This window comes from Amblyomma americanum, chromosome 10 (assembly GCF_052857255.1).
Source record: "Amblyomma americanum isolate KBUSLIRL-KWMA chromosome 10, ASM5285725v1, whole genome shotgun sequence".
NCBI lineage: Eukaryota > Metazoa > Arthropoda > Arachnida > Ixodida > Ixodidae > Amblyomma > Amblyomma americanum.
The window spans coordinates 124595872-124621245 of record NC_135506.1 but is presented as its reverse complement, the minus strand read 5'-3'; the positions used below and the strand labels follow the sequence as shown (position 1 = coordinate 124621245).

Sequence of the window (25374 nt, the reverse complement as noted above, 5' to 3'; positions counted from 1 at the left end):
CACACACATACACTTCATGTGTGACTGCCAGCCTGGAAATCACCGTCTCCAGACCCCCTCATGACCATTGCACGTATGCTCACTTTACATTTGCTGGTCTGCAACTTACCTTCCCCCTTCACAGCTAGCACACGCATGTTCACTTTGCAGCCATTGGTCTGGAGGTGCCGTTCCCCCACATTAACCGACCGTTGCACATACATTCCACCCTGGTGACGTCAGTGGGCAGAAGGGTCAGCAGCGATTTTTAAAAAAGACCACCTCTAGAGGTCTGTTACAGTAGAACGTGCCTATCGAAATCATTCCAGGGTTCCTTTGACTCCTGAGCACACAGCGTATCATATATGATGCTATTATTCTTCTAGTGCTCAGTGATCATGAATGGTGAAGAAGGCAGCCCTATTAAGTGTCACAGCATGCACTGTCCCAAAGACATGCCCGCAGTAACTCAGTATTCAGGAGGATTTCTCTCATGGTCTTGTTTTCAAATGTACACAGAGGTAGTGTCTTGTGCTTCTTGCAAAAATTCAATGAGTAGAATAGATTGTCTCCATTCTAACTAGAGGTAGCGCTACAAAAAAAAATATTACGCCCTAAAACAGCTACTTGTCGTTCTGTTACAGCATCTGTGCGATAGTAATCCTTCAGAGTGCATTGTGAGAAAGGTATTTATATGTAGTTATGGGTAATTCTTCATAATTTCAGCAGAAAAACAAATTCCTCGCAGTCGAATGACTTTACATATTTTTCACATCCTGAAGATTACATGCCATTTTTAATTAGGCACCCTACTAATTAAAAGTGGCGACCAGATTCCAGAACATTATAAGATGGAACCGAGGGTAAGCTCCCATGTCCTTTTGGCAAGTGGTGACAGAAGCACTGTAACAAGTGAGAACGGTGAAGGCAGCCATAGCCTGTTGGCGGGAGCAACAGAAGAGCGAGGGAAGCAAGAGAGACGAAGATAGAAATAATGTACAAAGGAAAAATGAAAAAAACTTTGTGAAAAACCAAGTACCAAAGGCCAGAAAGCAGCTCCACAAATTGAGAAAAAAGATGTACCCAAAGGGAACGAAAAGAAGAAATTGTGCTTGTCTATGCAGTGGCGTAATGTGCATGGTCGTTGCATGTCAAAGAAAATAACGATCGAATACAGAGAATGACAAGTATTTATTTATTTATTTATTAGTTACCTGCATTGCCCCGCAGGGCATTACAGCAGGGGGGTACAGACTTCATTTATAGGTATAAAGCAATTATTGCAGTGCATGGAAAAATGCTTCGTTAGATGTAATACATACAATGCTCGATGGCAAACTGTTCCAGTCCCGAACAGTTCTAACAAAAAAAGAATAACGCAAGACGTCACCGTTGCAAGAAAATTCTCTGACCTTCAAGCAGTGGTCCAGTCGCTTTGATATATAATGAGGTGCCTGGATATATTGTTCGCGGTTTATGCCAGTTTTTTAATAATAAATCTCATGGAAAAATTTCAATCTGATGTACCTTCTACGGTCCTTCAACTCTTGCCAGTTAAGTTTTCGTTTGCTTTCCGTCATACTAACTTGCCAATTATAATTACCAAGAACAAATCTAACCGCCCTATTCTGAATTTTCTCTAAGTACACGTGGAAAAAGCATGGATGCTGCAAGACATCAGCCCATCGGTGTCGGCCTATTCTGAGATCATGCTGAACAGGGATACGAGATGAATAAAAGGCGCTAGAGAGACTGAAGTCCGAAATGAGAGCGCTCATCAGGGCAAGCAACAGCATGGCCCTGTTGACGACACTGCTGACCCTTGAAGGCCGCTTAGACAAGTAGACCATTTATCCTTTTGACCAGTGAATGAATGCCCTGTACGCTGCCCTTCAGTACTAACACATGTTAACTTTTTCCCTTGGACGAGCAATGGTATTCTGTGTCAACACCCCACCAGCTTCAAGGTGTTGGACTGAGAGCACACCGCAACTGATGTAAGAGGTACAGAGGCACCACAAGAGCTAGTCATGCAATTTAGGGGGAGTACTCTAGCTGAAACATTAAAAAAATACTTTTTTTTTGAAGAAATTACCATTCTGTCATTGAGCATTGTAATTGCAGTTCAGTTATGGTCATTTGAACGCAGTTCTATATGTTCACAAAAAGTACCCCTAACTGCATGGTGTGCCATATATGATATGCCACAATGGGCCTCTTCGATTTACCACTCTCGGGCAGCCCGCTGGTTGCCAGAAAGTTTGCCCCTGACAGGAAAGCGCACCATGGTCACACGGGCTGGTGGCCACCAGAACTAGCCTGCCAGCAATCACGGCGGCAAGCCAGCCACGGATCACGAAGGGCAGATACTCCCCATAGCTTCGCGCTTCTCGTTCAGCTGCATCTCTTTGCTACGCGCGTGTACGACAAATATAAGCTAGTTGAGATCAAAAACAACGACCTGAAGTTATTGAGGGCTGCTGCAGACTGCAGAACAAGCAGCTGATCGTGATCGCACTCGTATACATAGGCGATGACAATGCGAGTGTGTGCCTTTGGTGCACTGTGTGATGTGTAAGCTTCGAGAAATCCTCAAAAGCATGCGATAATCAATCGCAATCTAACGTCTTTTAGTTGACACCACATCGGAGGAAAAAACTGCCTGTGCGTTGCTCATCCAACGACATGCCGTACTCTCAGATTATCACGTGTTTGCTTAGTAGTATACAGTAAGCATCATTGGTATGACCGCAGACGATCGACCCTGCGTAGTGATTGACCCTGATGTGGCCATTGCGATTTCTAGTTCATGAACTGCTTCCTGTGGGCTGCAATTGGAAAAGAATCAGGATTCGTTGTATTCAACTGTAGTCTGTCAGCCACTGGCTTTTGCAGCCGGCAAGAAATGCACGCATAATCTCAACAAAAGCACGCATCAACTGGTTGAACGTTCATCTAGAGCAAGCCGGTGTAATTTACTGTGCAAATTTAGCTGTGTATCGTATCTGTAATGCTGCAGCTTTACCGCAGAGGACTGGTACTCGAATGAAAGGTGCTACAATTCGGCCTTGAGTGTCGGCACCCCACATACCACATGTGCTTGCATGATTATCTCTTTAATGAGCCAAACGCAATGAGATGCATGTGTAAGATACTTCTTAAGTATTTTAAGCATCTGTGGCAGAAGGCCCGAGCATCAAGCTGTACAACAGTCGGCGACGACAGAATCAGCACTCGCCTCGGCTGCCATAAGTGAGTCCACATATATGCCCACACAGATGTCTCAAGTAATAAAAGACATGTTTGAATCAATCAAGCATTTCTCAAAACATATCTGCCTTTCCACTGCACAGAGCAAGCTCTCGTATCGTGCTCAACTAACACGTCACCAAACGCATTCATGTATGAGCACGTCTGAGCGCGTACTCAAAGCTGGAATCTGTGGCCGCTCTCGTGAAAGACCTCGGGCACCATCGCAATATCAGCCGGGCGTATGAAATTAACAGCCAAAGTATTTTGTGAATCAGAACTATACGCGATCATAATAAGAAGCGAGCATTTGCGCTTGCGAGGTGGTGAGACGATCAAACCGCGATCACACACACGCACGCAAAACAAATAAACAGCGAGAACTACAGCAAAAGGCGCCATTGCAGGTGACACAGACGATATGCCCTGTGGTCTAGTTGTAACAAGCGCCTGCAAAGCGCAAAACATCACATGACGAACCGCGCGTCCTCCTAGTCCATATAAAAATGGCCGCACGGGCTTCCCGCTACCGTACCACCTCTGCTAGTTGCCCGAGTGCTGCCCACACAAAATCGTACTGGAGAGTCTGGCTGCCCGCTGGCAGAGCAAAGCCACCCAGCAAGAGGAAAACGAATGCGTTTTCGACAGCCACCGGAAGTGCGCAGAGCAGCCTGAGAAAATCGAGCACCTGGCTCCGCGCTCTGGCCACCCGCAGGCAGCCAGAGGCGGATAATCGAAGAGGCCCAGTATTTTGATAAAATGTTGCAACCTGTAGTTTTCCTGAAAACTAAGGTTGGTATGGGTCCTTTTGTCCCAAATGGAGTTCATTAGCTTTTTTTTTTTTTTACCTGAAATAAGAAAACCTTGCGGTAAGGGGCTAAGACCAATGCACACACATTCATTTTAAGGCTCTGGTCTGCAAGCCATTTTTCAAGATTTTGATAAACCAGTGCAAAGAACAATGGTGTAGACAATAGGAGGACGACACGGATGTTAGCCGTTCTTTGTGCTGGTTCATCAAAATCACAGAAGACCAACTAGCCCAGCAACAAGTATTGTTCACAGTCATCACCTTCCCCATGATACCAAGTAAAGCAATGCAGCAACACTCACGCATCCAGGTTCATGCCCGGCTGCAGGGCCAGGTAGACGAGCAGCACGCCAAAGATCAGCAGGTATGTGCCATAGTAGATGGCGTTCTCAATGAGGGCACGCCGCAGTTTTCCCACCGTGGTGAACTCGCCCGCTGTTGAGTATGACTGCATCAGCGGCAGGATCAGCCTGTAAGGCATGATGCAATCTGTCACTGCGCCTGCTGCACCAGTTCCGGCAGTTGAAGTGCACCTTGTCACTGGCTGCTTCAAATAGTAATGCGGGCCTGGTCGTCTGCTAGCTTTGGCATCGCCCCATAATTGCCGTCAGCTATGTGCCACCCACATCATCGGCCGCTAACACACCAAACCTAATGAACACTTTTCAAACAGCACATTGCAACAAGAGCTGCCATGAACCTGCCTCAATGTACTATGTGCATCTCATGGCTGCCGGTCCTTTCTGAAGTGGTAGCGTACATCATCATGCTGCACACGTGCTTGGTTTTTAGACCCGATGTTGGGTACGCGTAGCCACTTGCTTGGCGAACTCTGGCACCATTGTCGTAGACAAGTGGAATAACTTGAGTCTCTTCGCTATTTATCACAGCGCACAAGCCCCTGTCTATTTCAATGGCTGCTGCAGATGCACAATTTCAGTACAGAGGCTAGTGTTGCAAACGGTCGCATTCCCTGCAGCCACGGTAAAACCTGTTTGGATGTTGCATGTAGGTGGCATTGTGACTCGCAGGTAAGCTGTTCTAGGGACCAGCCGAGGCAAGCAGAAGCTGGTAAACATGTGAAGTTGTTGCAGGTGCAGCTTATAGCCTTATACTGTGATCTCAATTTGATAAAAGTGGCTTGATGAGCTAGATAAGGACACACTTTGAGCCTCTGTGTGCGCAAAAGTGGCTACAAACCTGACCTTGTCAATCCACACACTGGTCAGTCCTGATCACTCGCTAGTAGGGCTTCCAACTGACATTTTGCAAAAGTGCAAAAAAAGTTGCCGCGCTGCTATGATTATAGTGCTCAAACGGAGCAAACTGCCTTCTACACATACATATCTGGCGGCATACTTCACTACCATTTCAGGCATGGCAGCTGCACTGAGTGTCAATACTCTCTTGATAAAATCGACAAATGTGGTTTGTAAGTTTCTCAATAAACTTCCATGCCTCGAGCATGCACATCTTCCTTGAGCATTCATTCATGCGAATGAGTTAAAAAGCATCAGACAAGACAGTCTGGCCATGGCCTTAGCAGCTAATGATCTTAGCAGCTAAGAATATCGCTTTACTATTTTATCCAACCGCAACAATCTTGCACAACATGCTTGTTTTGCTCTAAGATTTCTTCACAGATGCCAGATTTGGGTATGGACATCGATCACAACATGTGTTATGAAGTTTCACTCCCTTGCCAGGCTGCATTTCTTACAAATACAGTTGATAAGCATCACAGCGCTGTAAGGAAATGCAGAATACTGTTGAAAATGAGCCAATATAAGCATACCGAGCATATGCGCAGCACTGCTTAGAAAGAGTCATTTCAGAAGCGTTCTGTCAACCATTATGGGCTTTGCAATACAGAGGTACAGCTTTGTAATTCTGCATCCTCTCATTTTTTTTCCCTGCCTGTCACTTTGTAGCGTTTGTAGTCCGCCCAATGGAGCGCACTTCAGAGGTGAAACTTCTTCCAGATCGCTGCTGAAGTCGAATGATTCCAAAAGCTTTTGGCAACGTTCCGGCTACCCATCAGTGTTTGTTTCATACATCAGAGAATCAATGATAGCAAGGAAATAGCTGCAACAGACTCTAGCATAAAGCACAGCCCGAACAGGAGCCATGCACCAGTCCCTTCAACCACCACACCCATGGTGTTCGTAACATCAGCGTCCGCCCAGTCAGTCAGAAATGACCATCAGTGCACAGCAGCAGCCATGGGGGGTCCTCACCAGGTCAGGGCCTGGGACGTCCAGTAGACGACTCGCCAGAGGCTCTGCAGCACCCCCTCTGGCACAAAGCTCCAGGGCCGCACGCACGCCACTGCACATATGACACAACACTCAGTGCACTCACCAAGTTGGGCAAAACATGACAGTACTTCTGCTCAAATAGCTTGGGTAATGTTTGCAGCTAGCCTAGTATGGTGATAATATCCACTGTTTCTCAGTCCTAGATCATTTCACTCAAGGGAATGAAAATCAATTGAGGTAATGTTTTCATATGCAGTGCCATTTTTATCCTAATGTATAAACTTGTTTAAATGTCTAAAAAATAGCCTTCATGACTCGATATGTTCCGTTTTGCACTGCTTGCAAAACTGAAAATCCTGTCCTGGCATACACTGAGAATACTGTACATTAAACAAATGAATAAATGGAATAGAAAATGGAAACCGCCTGGATGGAACTACTACCAAACACACATTCCAGGTGAGTACGACTGATGTGGCATGAGCGGTGCTTGCAATTGGTGCTCCATTTTTGTGAACCATCGACCGACAGCTGCCCTGGTGTGCCCATACCAATGGCAGCAGTGATGACAGCACCACATGTAAGGCAGCTTTGCTTGCATTGCAGCCCTCCAATATTCTGCAAGCCAAGCCAATGTGAGAACACATAGTGGGAATGCCGAGAAAAGCCGTAAACAAGCTGCACGGCCTCTCACATAGTGCAAAAAATATTTAAGCTTAATTCCCTAACAAGGCGAAAGCATGTGGCTCCCGAGTGGATCCAAAGCTACAGTTAAGGCCCCAAACTTTCTGTGGGGGGGGGGGTTTAATTTTGCGAATGCAGAATGAAAACTTACAAGAAATTCAATGGGAAACATAAAATGAATGAGAGAAACATGCACGTTCATTTTTTTACACACACGCCCTGCACACTGCAGAGGTACCTCTCCTAAAATTGAAGGTGGCTGTTGTAACTCACCATCAAGCAATGTTTTCCTGTTATCTTCACTCAAAGAATGGTGCTTGTTTGATTCTAGATCTCCGTAACGACTGAACGATGGCTCTGCGTCAACAGAGCTGATTTTGATAGACATATCTGAGAGCAATGGAACAGAGCATTGGTATGACTTCTTCCATTCCAGCCCAGAAAGACGGGACATCAAAATCTCCACGTTCTTCGGCATGCTTAGAAAGAAACTATGCGAGGTCTCTGTCTCTGGAGTTTAGTTCTCGAGCAGCTTTCAGGTACATCTGCCACTCAGCAGCCAGGACAGAAGGTTTTTTACTAAGTCTAGGGACCCTTACAAACTCCAACCTTTTTTCTGGTAGAAACCTTACCTGCTGTAGATCCTCCTTCATCTGTGGTTGGCCTTACATTTCAGGATTTCGTTATAATTGCATTAATGTTAACATTTTTCTACCTTAAACTTTCACTCGTGTTGTATTTGTGTAAATAAGGTAAATTAGTCCTTTTCCATCATGTCATTTCTACCGACACCTATAACAACTGTATTAGATCTTGGCAGCCAACAGAAAGTTTTGCAAAAATGCTTAAATCCTTGATTTTTTGCAGAATTGTGGGAAACCAAGGGCCTTAGCCATGGTAGGAAGTTAAAACTAACCACACTGAAAAATATCCAAGACATCTAAAGCCAACAAATACATGCCACTCAGGGAAGAGCACACATACACGAAGATCGTACACAGCTCCGTGTAGGTGCGTTCTTCCCTATGTGGTGTCTATTTGCTGGCTGCAGTTCTCTTGGATCATGCACCACCTAGCTCAGCAACAAATTTTTCTACTGAAAAATATGTTGAATGGTGCATTTTTAGTAGCGCACGGTGCTCCTTGGTGAAACTGTCGCCCCCTCTAGCAGATCAAGCATATCATAGGGTGTTGCCTAACTGGCTTCCAAGTAGGTACCTCGCAGTCAAGTACTTACAACTGCACCAACTACAAAGAGTTTAGTTTAGTTTATGGGGCTTCAACGTCCCAAAGCGACTCAGGCTATGAGGAACACTGTAGTGAAGGGCTCCGGAAATTTCGACCACCTGGTGTTCTTTTACGTACACTGACATCACACAGCCCACGGGCCTCTAGAATTCCGGCTCCATCGAAATTCGACCGCCGCGGCCGGGATCGAACCCACGTCTTTCGGGCCGGCAGCCGAGCGCCATAACCACTCAGCCACCGCGGCGGCTTCCAACTAACTACAAAGAAATAGAATATAATCACAAAAGAATTGACACAGAATTGGAGTAGAATTAAACTGAATTAGAATATAACTTGGAATAGGATCGCAATGCTTTCGTATTACTCGCACATAAGTTCCTTAAGTGTCCCCTGTAATTTTTATTCCCCAGCGCATTGCTGTAAGCATTCCGCATCCAAGAGTGCACACAGCCACGGTTCGAAGGCCCTCGAGATCTCGACAGGGTTCCATGCTGCTCCATTGACTCGATGACCACTGGACCATATGCAAGACGTGCACTGCCTAGATTTACAAATGCAGAAATAAGGGCGACAATACGTACGGTTAGGCTCAATCTACCAACTGAGACTTTATTCCATTTCAGTCGAAAATAGGAACCACAAGCATGCAGCATAACCTTGGTAAAAAATATAACCACAATGCACTTCCGTGTTGTCTTCACTTTCGTTTTTATATCCTTATGAAGCTTATATCACATGCCCGTGTTTTCTTTTTTCCACAGGAACAGAATAAAGCCTCAGTTGGTAGATTGCGCTTAACCGTTAGTGTTGTTGTCCTTAATTCTGTGTCAATCTATGCAGTGCATGTCTAGCATATGATCATGTTCCGACTAGCCTAATCTCAAGCATTTATTTATTTTTATTTATTCATACTATTCGTCCTAACTTGGACTCAGATAGAGGTGGGCATTGAAACAAACTATGACATGCCAAAATACACAGAAAGCCAAACGTCTGACATCCAATGCGCTGTTCTAAGCAAAGCGCAATCAGCATGCGCGTGAGACTGTGTGCACACAAATTTGAGGATGCTCAAGCTTTGCCTTAAAGAGTGGAACGCGACAGCATGCTGCAGCGCTGCTGGGGAGTCCACGGAATGCCATAACCCATTCAGCGAGATGCCTTGCCCGTTGGAAACACTTTTGAACACATTTTTCATTTTGTTCACTTGTTTGAATTAGGTGACCAATTACACACTGTAAATTTTCTTAGTTGCCAGCATCATGCTTTTATATTCTGAGCATTTTGACACCTTTGAACCCCCTTTTTTCAAATTTTTTCATCTTTAATTAATCAATTAATACAATAATTTCTTTAAATCGTCATTGCCTATCACACACCAATCACCAATCAATCACTAGAACCATTAATTACCATGATAAGATTTTCTTTACAGAGCTCCTGATTGTTTCTGACACGCGGTGCCGACTATTACTATGCATGCCGACAACTTTTCGACCGAGCGAGCTGTATACGCCGTCGCATAATACCGTATTTACACGATTGTAAGTCAACCCCCCACATCACATTTCTGAAAAAAAAAAAACTTGGAGGTCGTTTACACTTGGTCTTTAATAATAGAACGCGATAGCACTATCCTGCGGCCTCCGCTTATTGCCAGCCGCTATCGGTTGCCGCGCGCGAGAACGCCCGTGGGCACATTCCAAAACGAAAATGTATTAGTCACTGGACTACTCGTCCACGCTTGAGCAATCGTCCTCACTAGTGCTGGCGTCGTGATCGCTGCCGCAGTCCCACAGCACGTCTAACATCGCCATGCAGCGAAATCCCGCACTTCGCAAACAGCCACATCACGACATCGCGTGGAACAGCTGAAAATTTTGCTTCGCTGCAGCTGCCACACCTGTATCACCCGTTGCGAACATCGAACTTGCAGCCCGGCGCGCAGTTCATTTCTTCAGCGCAAAGAATGACAGCCATCTTGAACGTAGCCGTGAACGAGCACCAGTCGCTTACTGGACCCGCAGCACAAATGACGAAGCACTACATTAAAACTTGTCAAACACAGCCGGCAGTAGTCAAATGCGTCAGAGCCAAAGAGAAACTACACGTGAGCGGCGTCTGCTCTTCCGTCAGCTACCGACACTCTCCAGCACCGCTGCGGTTCCGAGTGGCGGTGCCGCCGCGATTGGAATAGTGGCCCTTTCATCAACTATCAACGCTCCCTTGAGCGCTGAGTGCGCGGTTGAAAGTAAACAAAAAAAACTTGGACGACGCCTATTAAGAGTAGAACGCAAATGCGTTATCGGACTGCTGCCGCTTATCAGCAGACGCAATCTGCGGCCACGTGTGGGTAGTGGGCTGGTGCTGGTTTGCTGCTCATTGACAGCCACCATCGGCCACCTCGTGCGGGATGGGGATGCCGGTTCTGCGCATTTACATAGCAGCTGCTCAAGGCCAGCACCAAGAGCGATGCGACGGAGCCGCGCAGCAGAAATGCAAACTCGTTGTAGCATGCCTGATATCTCGTTTGTCTCACCTTTATTTATGGTGCAATGATTTGGTTTCAATTTTAAGTTGAGCCCCCACTTCGGATTTTCAAATTTTGAAAAATAGGTCGACTTACAAACGTGTAAATACAGTATATATCAGTGAAAAAAATTACACAATAACAACAAGAACATCACTAGCTCGTATTTTTGTACGCTTCTTCAAGACAGGACCAAAACTGTCAGCAATTTGGAGATATACATTTTCTGGAAGTCTATTCCAGTGTCATGCTGCAGATGGAAAAAATAAATGTCAGAAGCAGTCCTTCAAAAATTTTGCCTCTGTCACATGTCCACTATGCCATCGGAGCCACATGTTGTAAACTTGGAAGCGCAAAATACCGGACGACGGACAGAGTAAGGGAACACAAAAGTTTACAACATGCATCACCAACTAGCCCGGCAGCTTGCTCTCCTGGAGCCACATGTGTTGCAGACTCGAATGGCCTTTGAGTCACTAGACTATTGTTTCGGGGACTTTTGCAGTGACCATGTGACAGGAGTATTAACTACCCCAGCCCCCACTACCCCATTTCACACAGCCCCCATTGCTGGTGTAACATACAAGAAGCAGTGCACAACAAAGCGAGCTCACCATGCAGGGGAGCCTGTGCAGTGGTGGTGGTGGTAGTGGTGGTGTTGTTCCCTGCCTGCGTCCCATTATCGTCACCCGAAGGCCAGTCATCGGCGGAGGGTGGCAGAGGCTGGTCGTGCAGACACTGCCGGTAGGCAGTCTGCACAAGAGCGCAGTAATTCAGTTGTGAACTGTACAGGCACTCATTCAAGGTAGCCGGCCAAGCAACAACAGTGCTTAGTCCAAATAATTTCCAAGTAATTCTTCCAAACTAAGGTGCACAAAGTTTTAGCACTATATCTAAGGAACTTTCTTTTCAACAAATTTTTTATCTTCTAAACCTTATGGAAAGCCTGCAGACCAGACAAAATGAGGTTAAAGACTAGTTCAACCTTCATTGCATTTCTGAATGTATGCTAACGGTCATAAAAATCTTAGATTTTTTCATTTTTTTTAACTTAACAGAAATTTCTAGCATGGTCATTTTTTCCGGTGTTGTTGCTTAGACACATGTATATTGCGAAAAAAATTACACCAAGAAATGATAATTCATGGCACACTACGACTGTCACTGCATTTCCTATAGTTCTAGGAGTGCAACGAAGCATCAGAATAGAGCAAACACAATGAAGAAATCAGCTCCGCAAGGTGAGCAACAACCAAGACTAGAGGCAGCTTTGAGAAAAAGGCATTCAAAGGTGAACACCATGTTAACTTCTGCAGATGGTGCAACAGTTGTAGTTCTTGGTGCTGTTTGGAGTGCAGCATTACCTGCCTACCTGGTCTTTCACATGATACTCTTCTCATGGCTCCTTTCTTTGCGGAGCCTATTTTCAGCAGCTAGTAGTGGATTGTTGTGTGGTAGCAATGACCCCCAGAGAGCTCGGTTATGCTTCCATGATGTCCGCCATGCGGTTTTCGTCACTGAGCAAGCCACTTTCCACAGACACGCTACCATCGGAGCCTGGTGTGCTTGGGTACAAGTCTATGATGCCCTCCGCAATAAATTCACTCGCAGCAGCCTGCAAGAAGTCTTCCTACTACGTTATAGGTCTTGACATACCGATGCACTCTTGAGTCCTTTCGAATGAGGTGTCGGTCACTAAAGTCTCGAGTGTCCAAATCCAAGCCCAAAACTACAACATGACGTAAGACAAGCAGGCGTAGTTAGCAGAGCGCAAGAGCAGCAGACGCCGTGCCACTGGCTCTCACACAAACTCCGCTATTTGCTAAGGGTAACCATTGAGGAGGCAATGTGGGCAGTCCCATGGAGAGACCGTTAGCTTTTTTTTTTTCATTCGAGAAGTGTGCCATGAGGCATAAGTTGAAAAAGGAAAGGGGGGGAAGGAATGCACGGGATTGAAAGTTAAAAGAAGGAGTGAAGAACCATTGCGCTGAGGTAGTCGCACAGGTTGTTAATGAAACGGTTGTCCATTGTCCACTTCACGTAGTCACTTTCGCGGTTCCACTGCAGGCCCACCTCCCTGAGGAGTCGTTTTCTGATAGCAGCCGTCACTGGGCACGTCCACAACAAGTGCCGCACATCACAAATGTCCGGTGCAACGCTACAGTGAGGGCACCTGTCAGGTACTGGCAGATTTTTGGCACGCCAACGATGACGGACAGATGGTGTCAGAGCCGCCCCTGCCCGAATCCGGCGCACCGATACCTCCTCCTGCCGAGTAAGACTACGAGGGAGAGGGTGCGAACACGGAGGAATTAGAGCACGTGTTCGCTGGCGCAGGACTTCGGAATCGGAAACATGGGACAGGAACGGATCTGGGGGAAGAGGGGAAGGTGGCGGATCGTCTAATGTATGAAGATGAGTCATAGCATCCGCTTGAATGTTATGTGGATCCTGGGCATGGCCGCGAATCCAGTGTATGCGCACAGGACATGGATACTTTGCGCAGAGCACATGAATAGATTGTGAAATCTGGAACGTTCGTCGAACAGCCTTAAGCTGTTTAAGGGCAGCGCGCGAGTCGGTGTAAATATGAACTGTATTGAATGTTGGAACGAGCGGAAGGGGAGCAATGGCATTATAAATGGCTTGAAGTTCCAATGCCAGGGGAGTGCACGTATCCGCAGTATACGTCGCGCGAGAGTTGAGATGCGGATGAGATGGACACAGCAGTAACTCCCCTCTCTGCAGAATGTGACGTATCCGTGTATAATATGCACCCTTCAGGCAGATACGCTGCTGATACCGACGGGGAAACAGTGGGGCGATTGTCAGTGAGCTGGCAATAGGACCACGGTGGAAGTGTCTTTAAACGATGAAGTTTGAGAGACTGTTTTCGAGCTCTATTTGCCACCCGTTGGTCGATGATTTCACTGACTGTATTAAGTTGGGCGAACTCCTGTAGCACAGGTATGGGTGTTAAACGAGGCAGATATGTTATGACGCGCATAGCCTCATGATTGATAGCTTCAAGGGAGTCCCACTGTCTGCGGGTGAGACGTTGAAACTGTGCCTGATATACTATCCGTGGCTGAAGGATAGAGCGCACAAGCTGGCGGGCCGTATGAGCACGTGCGCCACCAGAGCGCATAGCTATGCGACGAATCAGACCTAGAGTAGCGTGAGCCGATTTATGGGTGGCTGTCAGCCACGGGGTGCCAGTCCAAGATGTATCGAGGAGAAGACCAAGAATACGAACAGTTTCTACCTGAGGAATCAGAGAATTATGTACCATAAAATTTAAAGGGGGAGCTTTCCGTAAGGCGGCTTTATTTCCAATTCGAATGAAACATAATTTAGTAGGAAAGAGTGTTAGACCCAGAGGTGGGAGGCGAGATGTCAATACATCCAGCGCGTGTTTGCTTCTATGCATAGAATCAACGCCAGTTCTCAAGATGAATAAATAAGCTTTCCATTGAGCCAAAGATACCCGGGTTCAAAAAAATGCCTCCTTTCTGCCAAAGTATTTCAAGTTACCATAGTCCTCCATAAAGTCAGCAATAAAATTCCAATAAGGAAGGGCGTCAGGCAAGGAGACACGATCTCGCCAATGCTATTCACCGTCTGTTTGCAGGGGGTATTCCGAGGCCTGAATTGGGAACAGTTGGGAATAAGAGTAAATGGAGAATACCGAAATAGTCTGCAATTCGCTGATGACATTGCCTTGCTGAATCACTCAGGAGGTGAACTGCAAATCATGATCAATGAGTTAGACATGCAGAGCAGAACGATGGGTCTAAAAATTAATATGCAGAAAACCGAAATCATGTTCAACAGTCTAGCTGGGGAACAGCAGTTCACAATTGGCAGCGAGGTGCTGGAAGTGGTAAAGGAATACTTAGGTCAGGTAGTGACAGCTGATCCGGATCATGAAAGCGAATTAACTAGAAGGATAAGAATGGGGTGGAGCGGATATGGCAGGTTCTCTCAAATCATGAATAGCAGGCTACCAATATCCCTCAAAAGAAAAGTGTACAACAGCTGTATTTTATCGGTGCTCACCTACGGGGCAGAAATGTGGAGGCTGACGAAAAGAGTTCAGCTTAAGTTAAAGACAACGCAGCGAGCCATGGGAAGAAAAATGATAGGTGTAACGTTAAGAGACCGGAAGCGGGCAGAGTGGGTGAGGGAACAAACGCGGGTTAATGACATCCTAGTCGAAATCAAGAGGAAGAAATGGGCTTGGACAGGGCATGTGATGCGAAGGCAAGATAACCGCTGGTCCTTAAGGGTAACGGAGTGAATTCCGAGAGAAGGCAAGCGTAGCAAGGGGCGGCAGGTGGGCAGACGAGATTAAGAAGTTTGCAGGCATATGGCGGGCACAGCTGGCAAATGGCAGGGTTAATTGGAGAGACATGAAAGAGGCTTTTGCCCTGCAGTGGGCGTAGTCGGGCTGATGATGATTTCAAGCTCTACCACGATTCATAAAACAATTTTTTTTTAGCACTTCCCAGTAGATTTCAGCACAGCAATGAAACTTCTAGACAGTATAGGAAACAAGTCATACAAGTCGATAGTTTGACATTTAGAAACCTTTTTTTTTCCATCATTTTTCACAACTTGAAACCCGCCTTTACCCCTTAAAGGGTCCCTGAAGAGGGTGTTTGAGGTTCGCTATAAAATGCTCGCATTCTGTAGAGTACAGGCCAACGAGCGTTCATGCTGCTTACAAGACCTCAAAAGCGAGCCGATAATTTACAGTACAAATTTTAAAACACCAGGTTTAGTGCCTAGTGGCGACCTGCTGTGCTGGGCTTGCACCCGATTCCGCGCTCGTTACGTCAGCATCTGCGCTTGTTACGTCATGGAACACTCGGTATGTCAGCAGCGGACTGCTAGCATTGGTTCGCACGCATCAGCAGTCAGCGGAGGGGGCGAGTGCGAGGGGCCGGCAGAGGAGTGCCGACATTTCAGCGTGCAAAAAGTGACGAGAGGAGAGGGAAAGGCGCGATGACGCGGAAATTCAAATTTTTATTAGAGATAACTCAGCTTCCACAAAACGCATCTAAAAAATTCTTGCTGGGGGGTTTTTGTGAAGCAGTGTCCTTTAGCATCCTAGGCACATCGCATCTTTGTTGAGACCCCCTTTCACAGCCCCTTCAAGGGCTCATGATGACCTCAGCTTGTCTTGAGCGATAGCTACCATTTTGCTTTGGGTGTTTTCCTGCTTTGTAAATGACTTCTGACAAGTCATGCTCATCAAATGGTGCTTTTACAACTAAACCTTCGGTGGCAGCATGTGCTCTTTCATTTACGTTTTTACTGAATAAGAGCTTTCACACCAGACGGCAGAAGGTGTTCCTCGTGAGTGGAGCCTCACCCTGTTAACATGAGATTTCCCCTCGACTTTAAACATACATGTCATCATCTGAATGGCACTATAGTGCGGAAGAGAGTTACACTTTGGATGATGACAGCGTAAGCAATGAGGATGTTCACTTGTGAGTCTTGTTCTTCAAGTGAAGAACATAGTGACGAGACAGTGACGAAACATCCGCAAGAAGACGAGGAGCTGGAGTAGGTGCTGCAAGAAGGCCCTGTGCGGTGTGCCGTGTTTTGAGTGCTACCAGGTCGTTGCTAGTCTCCAGTAGCTTGCAGGGAATCAATGGACGAATAGTGCACTTTGTTTGCTGCTACTCAAACCAATCTTTTCTTTCTGAAGTTCCAAGAGTGGACAATATACAATGGCTAATAAAACATTAGCTACATTCGATTCAGTGCTGGTTCACGGCACCAATTCTGAAAAAGTGCCGCACTGCCAGTGCGGTGCAGAACCAGTTCCGTGGTGCAGGTGCAGTGCGTCAGCAGCGCCGCACCTCATATGTGCGACACTTTTCAATTGAGCACGTGCAGGCAGGGTTTGTTGTCTCCTCGCTGTGGAGGTGTTGAATTCTTGTGTGTATTTTTTGTGTGCAGTCGCTTCTGTGCCTAACGAGACTTGAATCAGCCATGGAGTTGGCCATGGTTGATGACGACATCGTATAGTTCTTGTTATACAGTAGTTATATTCTTCCCATAGTGAATACGAGGAAACCGACTCCGTGCTGTCACGCCCCATCTCACTGGCTTGGACCGACGACAGTCCAATTCCGAAGTGCTATAAAAGCGTGGTTTCAAGCTATTTCAATTACAAATTCACAAGCCTTTTCAGACACTAAGAGAGACGTTCGAAAAACTTTCGGCGCACTTGAATTCAAGGCCCCTGCATATTTTCCGACGCCTATGGGAGGGCGCCCGGAAATCACCACTGAGAACCTGCCTCGCTAATTTCGCACTTTATAAGCCGTGATAAAAAAACAGTCCTTTGGCAGCACCAGCTGGGCTTCACCGCTGCTTAGCGCTAGCCCCGGAGTCCCCGTAGCCACAGCAGAATGGCCAGGCAGCGTCGAATCAGTAGCACCTCCCTGCATGCTTAACACAGCAGGCACAGGTGCCGGCGCAGATTGTAGCAAAACACGCTCGGATTCGCCCTGCCCGCAGTTTGCCAGCAGCCCACACACCGTCATTGCACCGTAAGTTTCGTGTGAACTCGCATGCACACGGATGGCCTGTCACAATTAACATGGCAGCTACAGCACAAAACACAGAAAGTTGCCTGCTGTCGCATAGGTTTCAGCGCCATTTTCTTGCAGAACGACATCGAACCCATCGACGACAGCGAAAATGTCCCTCAATTCATGTTCAATATTTACGAGCTAACATGCATCATCTGCACGTCGTCTGCTGAAAGCAGTCTGCATGTGCACTTCTTTTTTGCACCTCCTTGGAGGCTGGTGCCGCGGTTCCTTCTACCAAAGCGGCACAAGGCTGCACCCAAATCAATCACGGACGGCGGTGCAGAGGGCACTGGGAATCGAGGGCTTTGGTGCAGTGCACCATGAACCTGTGCAGGCGGTGCAATGAACCACAGCTGAATTGAATGCAGCTATAGTTCCCTGCTTTAAAATGTTTTCACTGATATTTTTGTTTTAAAAATGTTTTGAAGCATTTAACATCATAAAATATGGAATTAATGCATAATAAGTTCATTAGCATGTACCAGGTATGAAAGCGTCACATCCGCAGCAATATCATCCATGCTACACTAAGTTGCCAGCACACTATCAGCTTACTGCTGCACCTGGGGCTGGTGCCACTCTATTCCACTTCAGAGCCCAACCCGTCACCAAGTATGTCAGCAATCTGCCAACAAAATGGATCACTGTGCTGAGACTACATTTTGGGGACCAGGGATTCCTCAAGCCATCATACAATAAGGCCTTTACTTTGTCTTCCTATACACCTTGGTGTATAAACAGACAGTTTTAGCCGTGTGTCCGCTAAAGGTTTATGTTCAAAACGGGCACAGTTTACGTGCACTGCTGCCCATCCTGGCAACAACAGTTTTAGTTGAGAGTGGCTAGCGTAGCACCAGAGAAGCATAACATACTGTGGCGCCATCAGGTGACAGCAAATCAAAACTCCAGAACTGTGTGCCAAACAAACTTTCTTCCATTTTATCAGTGGCCGTAATGTACGCATTCAAAGGCTTTGTGTTTTTTAAAGCATAAATCAATTGAATCAAATAAAAATTTAAATTGGAGAAGTGCTTCACCTGCTGTCCGTGCTATGGCGACAGTTTACGCCGTACATAGATAGGCGTAACATATAGAAATTTGTCAATTTATCTAGAAAACGATCCCCATTTCTCACCTATATCATTACGAGGCGGTGAGAATGGGCAAAATGAAAGCGAATACAACCCAGAACTCCTTGGATGCATTTCCTTGATGAGTACCAATTGGGGGACACGATAGGGCGCCTACCAACTTGTTTTAACAGCTGTTCTAGTAAGTTAGTACAACACAGTTTTACTGCTGGGACATCAGCGTCAAGCACGCAACGTGGCCTCAGGGTTTACATGTGCACGCTTCAGCCCGGTTAGTGCCACATTATCTGTCTCAACTCTGAAGATCACTCTGTCAACTTAACATTTCCTTAGAGCAGAAACTATTGCCCCATGCCCCAGAACCATCGGCCATGGAATAGTGCTCAGTGGGCGTCAACAACTTGCTGACGAAGGCTGAGAAACCCTATTGTTCTATGTTAGCAGCCCCACTCCTAAACCAAAGTTGCTCGTGTCAGCTTGAGCAATAAATTTTCGGTTCAGATCAGACAGCCCTCCAAAAGCACCTTGGATAGTGCTTGAAAGGTGGCTTCCTGCTCCAGATCCCAGCACCAGCAGACTGGTTTCCTCAACAGAATGTTCAAGGGAGCCTCCAGCGTAGCATAATTTGGGATAAACTGAAGACAGAATCACTTGGATGCATTTCATCGGTGGGTATCAAAATGAAGGACATGCCCAAAAGCTGCGCACCTGGCCCTGCTGAGGCTGGGCACCTGAGCATAGCCCGGACTTTTCCTCCCCTAGCAGAACACTCACATCCTCAGTGATGAAGACAAGCAGAGACATCTCCCTTATCTTGGCTTTTGTTTTGGTTATGAGTGGTGCTGACAGAGTGAAGTCTATTGGGGAACCCATCCAGCTATTGCAAAGGCTCGTCAAAGGTGCGAGAGAACATAACAATGTCACCGAGATAGGGAAGGCACACTGCACTGCCACTTTTCCTCTCCCAAGAATGTGTCAATCAATCAGTCAGCACCATGCCACAGCAGCCAAATGGCATGCAGGTGAACTGGTACATGCCCATGAGTGAGGTAAACACCGTTTTCTTCACAATATCAACCTCCATCTTGCCTTTGAGGTAAGCATGGTGGGCATGCACAGCAGTGAAGCAACAAGCACCTCCAAGGCTAAGCACAATCAGAGTACGCGTCCCTTCGAGTGACTTCACTGAGTCAGCAGTAGTTGGTCTACCCAAAGATGAGCCGGGCCATCCTTTCGGGGCCCAGCCCTACCAGCAAACCCTATCAACCAAAAGATAGCTCAATAACACACATTCTGATAACAGGACAACGATCAGCACTCAGCTCTCATGGCGGCTGCTGCAAGAGAAGGGGAAACCTCACCGTGGAGACGTCCAGGGGCAGGATGAAGATGATGGTGAAGGAGAAGTACCAGGCCACGAAGACGCTGACGGTGACCAGCAGCGGGTGCTGGCTGAAGTTGCCGTACCGATGCAGCAGCACGGCCGCCAGCACAAACGTGAAGCATACCTCCGACACCAGGGGGCCCACTACCATCTTCTCCTGCTTCCTTTTCCCTGCCTCTGCACCCATCACATGTCTCTTCACTCCTCCATAGAAATACTACACCAGGTCAGTACACAAACGACTGGTGCCACATGTGAAAGCGAGCCTTAACGGAGCTAGTGCACTAAATTGCTGTAACACACACACAAAAAAAACATTGATTTCTGCTAACAAAACTAACATCCTAACTATGCCTACATATGTAGTTAAATATCTAGGAATTGACAACAGTTGTCACATAAACTGGAATGCTTATAATAATGCCTTATCTGAGGAACTTTTTCGCCGAATATGAACTTCACAGTCTATTACATAAATCAAGTGGAAATGAAACTAGGTTAAAAATTGCATGCTCCCAAAAAGTGTAACCAAATATGTAAAGGGGCACTGTAACACTAATCAATCATGTGTTTTTATTTGTTTGCATGTGAGACGTGCCAATGCCTCAGTGCTCAGGGCAACTGCTCAAAATTTGAATGTTTAATAAAAGCAAAAGTATTGCAGTCACTGTTAGTACCAAGTCAAAGCAAAAACAATTTGATGTTTCGGAACCCGTACGGGTTCCTTGTTCCCAATGAGGCTGAAATGGCAAGTGGTCGAAACTTAAATATGCAAAATATGACGTAATGATTGTATGTACACGGGTGGCACCGTCTCTTCCTTCCGGTTCATAGTATCAGGCGTCGTTTGGATGAATGATGACTCAACCAAAAGGCGTGTCGTCAGATTCCACTCTTTGGATAGAATTGCAGCGTTGGCCCAGTCAATATCATGCGTTTTTTCATGCACGTGTTCGGCAATCGCATTGGAAGCCACTTTGTGGTTTTTGACATCGCGATGATGCTCTTTGATTCTTCTGGGAAATTTTCCTGTTTCGCCTCTATAAACCTGGTTACAATCACCGCACGAGATTCGGTAGACAACGCCGGGAAGGCGGTTATCTGGCAGGGGGCCCCTGACTTTCACCAACATACTTCGAAGTTTGCTAGAAGGCACGTGTCTGATGTTACTTCACGAAAATACGGGATAAAGCTTCGCTTATACCACGTACATATGGAATTCCAGCAGTAGCAGTGAAAACCTTAGGATTAGAAGAGGTTGGTTTCAAGATATGTTTTTGGATCCTTTCCACAAAATGGTCGGGATAGCCATTAGACGAAAGCTCCCGGTGTATCATTTGAAGTTTGGCTTGCAAATCGTCTTTTTCTTTGCAGATTCGCTTCGCACGCGTCACCAAAGACTACACAACGGATCATTTGTGGCTAATCGGGTGATTCGAATTAAAGTCTAAGTACTTTCCTGTGGGCGCTGGTTTCCGGTATACTTTAAATGAGAGTCCATCGCCCTTACGTTGTACCAATGCGTCGAGGAACGAGAGAGTGCCTTGTTCATATTCGACCGTGATCTGTAGTCTCTGCTCGAATGAATTCAACATATCTTTCCACCGTGCTCTTCCAATCGCAAGGTTTTCACCGCCATTGCTGGAATTCCATATGTATGTGGTATAAGTGAAGCTTTATCCCGTATTTTCGCGAAGTATAACCTACACATCCATCAAATATTCCAGCAAACTTCGAAGTATGCTGGTGAAAGTCAAGGACCCCCTGTCAGATAACCGCTTTCCCGGCGTTGTCTACCGAATCCCGTGCGGTGATTGTAACCTGGTTTATAGAGGCGAAACAGGAAAATTCCCCAAAAGAATCAAAGAACATCAGCGTGATGTCAAAAACCACAAAGTGGCTTCCAATGCGAATGCCGAGCATGCGCACGAGAAAACGCATATCGACTAAGCCAACGCTGCAATTCTATCCAAAGAGCGGAATCTGACGACACGCCTTTTGGCTGAGTCATCATTCATCCAAACGACGCCTGATACTATGAACTGGAAGGAAGGGACGATGGCACCGGTGTACATACAATCATTGCGTCATATTCTGCATATTTAAATTTCGACCACTTGCCATTTTAGCCTCATTGTGAACAAGGAACCCGTACGGGTTCAGAAACGTCAAATTGTTTTTACTTTGACTTGGTCAGTGGCTGTAATACTTTTGCTTCTACTAATGCCTGAGCCTGACCAGACGAACTTTCATCGAACCCTTCACTATGTTAATATTTAATATTTTATTCTACTTGAAAAGCGCTCACTTCAGAGTGATAGTATCGAATAATAGAAGTGATTTCTGCCAGCAGATGCCAGGTGGCAAGCTTAAGGAGAAGAGGAAGAAGGTTGGCAGGTGACACCACCTGTGACAATTATGGCCGCCAGGTTTTCACTTCATATAGACTTCTATGCTATTGCATAAAATGTGTGGCTGTGGCAGGGTCTGCTCTCACAAAAAGGCACCCATGGCTTCCCCTACGTGTGCACGAGGAGTGTCACTGATTGATTGGCGGGGCACTCCGATCAGCAGCAGCTGAGAACCAATATCCTCTTTTTTCCAACTGACTCTTTAACTGGAATAACTTGTTCAGACACGACCTTTTCCACAACTGTTTTTCCACCGTTCACTGAAGCAGATGCAAAATCATCCTCCTAACCAGAATGACTGCACTGAAAAAACAAACAAACTGCAGTGCCCTTTTTGATTTCATTTCCTTAAAAGGCCTCTGAAATCTACACAAGAGGTGGGAAGTGTTTGAAAAACACTGTCATAATAGTGCATATTTTTTTTACATTTTCAACGAACTCAGATGAGCAGTTGACGACAGCAATGTTGCTTGGAAGGCCATTCCAGTCTGCAGCTGTGTGGGAAAAAAAGAATTGGCAATGGTGACAGTGTGTGGGAGTGGAAGCGCAACGGCAGCTGACGACTGGTGCGGGATGACGTGCGTACTGGGAGGAAAAATACAAGGTGTGTTGCTCATTGGGCTGTTGGTGTTAACAAATAAAGACTGGCTGGAAGTGCAGCGATGGACTGATAAGGGCGATAAATGGGTGATAAATTGATAATGGGCGATAAGCACTTCAGGACAGAAACCAAACTAGCACTACATAAACATGTCCTTCAGATGCACGTGCCAGCATTGCCTGGAACTCTAATTCAAAAACTGACGTAAACAGCCCTGATACACCCAGGTTAATTCGATACACATACAACGAACATAGCTACTCTTCCTATCTGATCAGGGCTTCCATCACTTGACCAATGTGGGAAAATGCGGCACCTCCAAATATGCCCCATGAGAAAGGGTGGTCCATGCACGATGCTGTATGTTCAATTTAATGCCTTGAAGCTGCCCGTAGGCTATGAGAGATCCCACAGCCAAGGTCTCTGCATTATTTGCGACAATCTTAGGCTTTTTTACTGTGCACTGGCATCACACGGGTGGTTCTGCATTTTGCCTGCATCCATGGCTGGGATACGATTTCACAGCCACCACCACAGCTGTCCATTTCCATGACAACCAGGGTGTAAAGCAGCAACTTGAAGCCGATGTGAACGAGATTCACCGAAATCACCCTGGCCGAGTGCACCCGGCTGTAGGTGAGCAAATGAGTGCTTGGGCAGTAAAGCTGTGTGGACCGTTCCTCGTACCAAACAGCCTCTCTGAGAGGGCAATGGACGTGTGGCAGCTATCAATATTTTTTCGCTGCTGTACGAGCCTGAGCAAGGTATGTTTTCGGATGAGTTGGAAAGCAGTCAGTATGAGAACAGCAGTGCTGGCGGACGACAGACAAGGACAACAAGAAAAGTTGTGTGCTGCTTTCCTTGGAATGAATGAGCCTCACAGCTGCCTTCATCACTACTACTCACAGCTTAGTAGAGCAGTAGCTGTCACTAGCAGCTAGATTTGGAGTGCCTTCACCATCGAGACACGCTACAGTTGCTTTAAATATTAAACACACCATCAGCACAGTCTTACTGACGCCCTTCTTCAGTATGATGCGCCTAGCTGTTACGTGAAAACACTCATCACAACGACCATCTGGCATGTTATCCGTTCCTTTCCACGTCAAAACGAACTCCGTTTCAAAATGCACGCAACCAGGCACGTATTCGAGAAGGGGCCCTCCCCTCCCTCCGGGCTTGATAGGTAAAATTACCTTAGGGCCCCTCCGAAAAAAAAATTCTGGCTATGTGCCTGCATGCACCACGCAACCCATTTTTCGCACCCTCATCTGCTGTCGACTTTTTCAGCATACGGAAAATATGCCTCACAAAGTTTATTAACAAGCACCTCCAAAGTAAGCTGCGCGTGGCCACATTACGCCAATGACGTGCCCAAAGGCGCCGGACCGCGCGCCCAGCTGGCAATCATTTGATCCGCCCAAATTCGGTTGGCCTGCACCACTCGCGAGCGCACTACGTGTTTCGTGTTCTTTTCAACAGCAGCTGGCACCACCTAGCGCGGCCCGAAAGGTGGCTCATTGCGTGCGCGTTTGAGTTTCGATTCCTGCGGGCGAGGTCTCGATCAGGGCGACCGCTGAGAAGGGCTCAATGAGCGCCGTACTCCTCACAGGGCTCGGCGCACAGCTGGGGCTTCCAGCAAGGCATCGGCGCGGGTGAACTGCACGAACCAGTAGCGTCCAGCGCCGGCATCGCTGGTGCACGAACTTCGCGCGCATCGGGAGACGAATGTAGTTACCTGGGTGATAGACGGCCGAACAGAGCAGGAGGCTGCCCGGCAATGGCGAGACGGTCTCGCTGCCGGCGCTCGAGGAAGCTTCCTTCTCGGTGTCTGACCGGCGAACTTGTTTGTAGGGCCTGTCTGCACCACGGCCGAGAGCCTGTGAAACGAAATTACACGGCCCACCTGAGGGCCGTGATGGCACCCTGCATTCAGCGTGTCTGCTTCTCTGCGGCACAGCACAGTGTTGGTCACGAAGCACGCGAACTCGCCAAATAAGGAGCATTGTCAACAGTTTTGATGGCACGCACGGCCACCTCAGACGACTTAAATCTGAGTAAGAACTTCTCCTACCAACAGGGAGGAAAAGGTCGCAGAGTTGAGAGCCTCGAACCTGAACCCATGAATATCGAGGCACCTTATGCAAACTTTAAGCAGCGCATGGTGACACGCGTGTGTCACTAGCGAACAGGGAGGCTATAAAATCTGGGTTTTGTAGTGGCAAAAGCGGCGCTCTCCCCTTGAGGCTTTTATAGCGGTTGCCGCGGCGCGGCGCTGGTGTAGACTCCTGGAGCAGAAACAGCGCGTCGTCGGTACGCGCGCTGCGCAGCTACGACGTGCCGACAGGACATTCGCGCTGTTTTTATAGCGTTATCCAATGTCTCCTGAAGAACATGCCTGAAGCGTCAGGGGTTTTTTCTGCCCAAGACCTACAGAACTATAGACCTGCACACTTGGCGGGGTCCTATGGGACTGCGTGCGCCAACTTTCGTTGACTTTTTGGTCGTTGAGGG

The 25374-nt window shown here is 47.0% G+C and overlaps 1 protein-coding gene across 2 annotated transcripts in view; it reads right to left on the bottom strand.

The window, feature by feature from the left end:
* Nucleotides 1-24976, bottom strand: part of LOC144107065 (LMBR1 domain-containing protein 2 homolog) — an 84637-nt gene extending 59661 nt beyond the window's left edge. For both annotated transcript variants that reach the window (XR_013309211.1, XM_077640044.1), the window contains exons 1-5: nt 24599-24976; nt 19826-20025; nt 11374-11512; nt 6277-6367; nt 4342-4509 (exon numbers count right to left, since the gene is read on the bottom strand). Coding sequence is in view for 1 of the 2 variants with exons in the window: in XM_077640044.1 (XP_077496170.1) it covers nt 4342-4509; nt 6277-6367; nt 11374-11512; nt 19826-20025; nt 24599-24866 (866 nt within the window). In the remaining variant the exon portion in view is untranslated. The remainder of the gene's footprint in view (nt 1-4341; nt 4510-6276; nt 6368-11373; nt 11513-19825; nt 20026-24598) is intronic.
* Between the last annotated feature and the right edge of the window lie 398 nt (nt 24977-25374).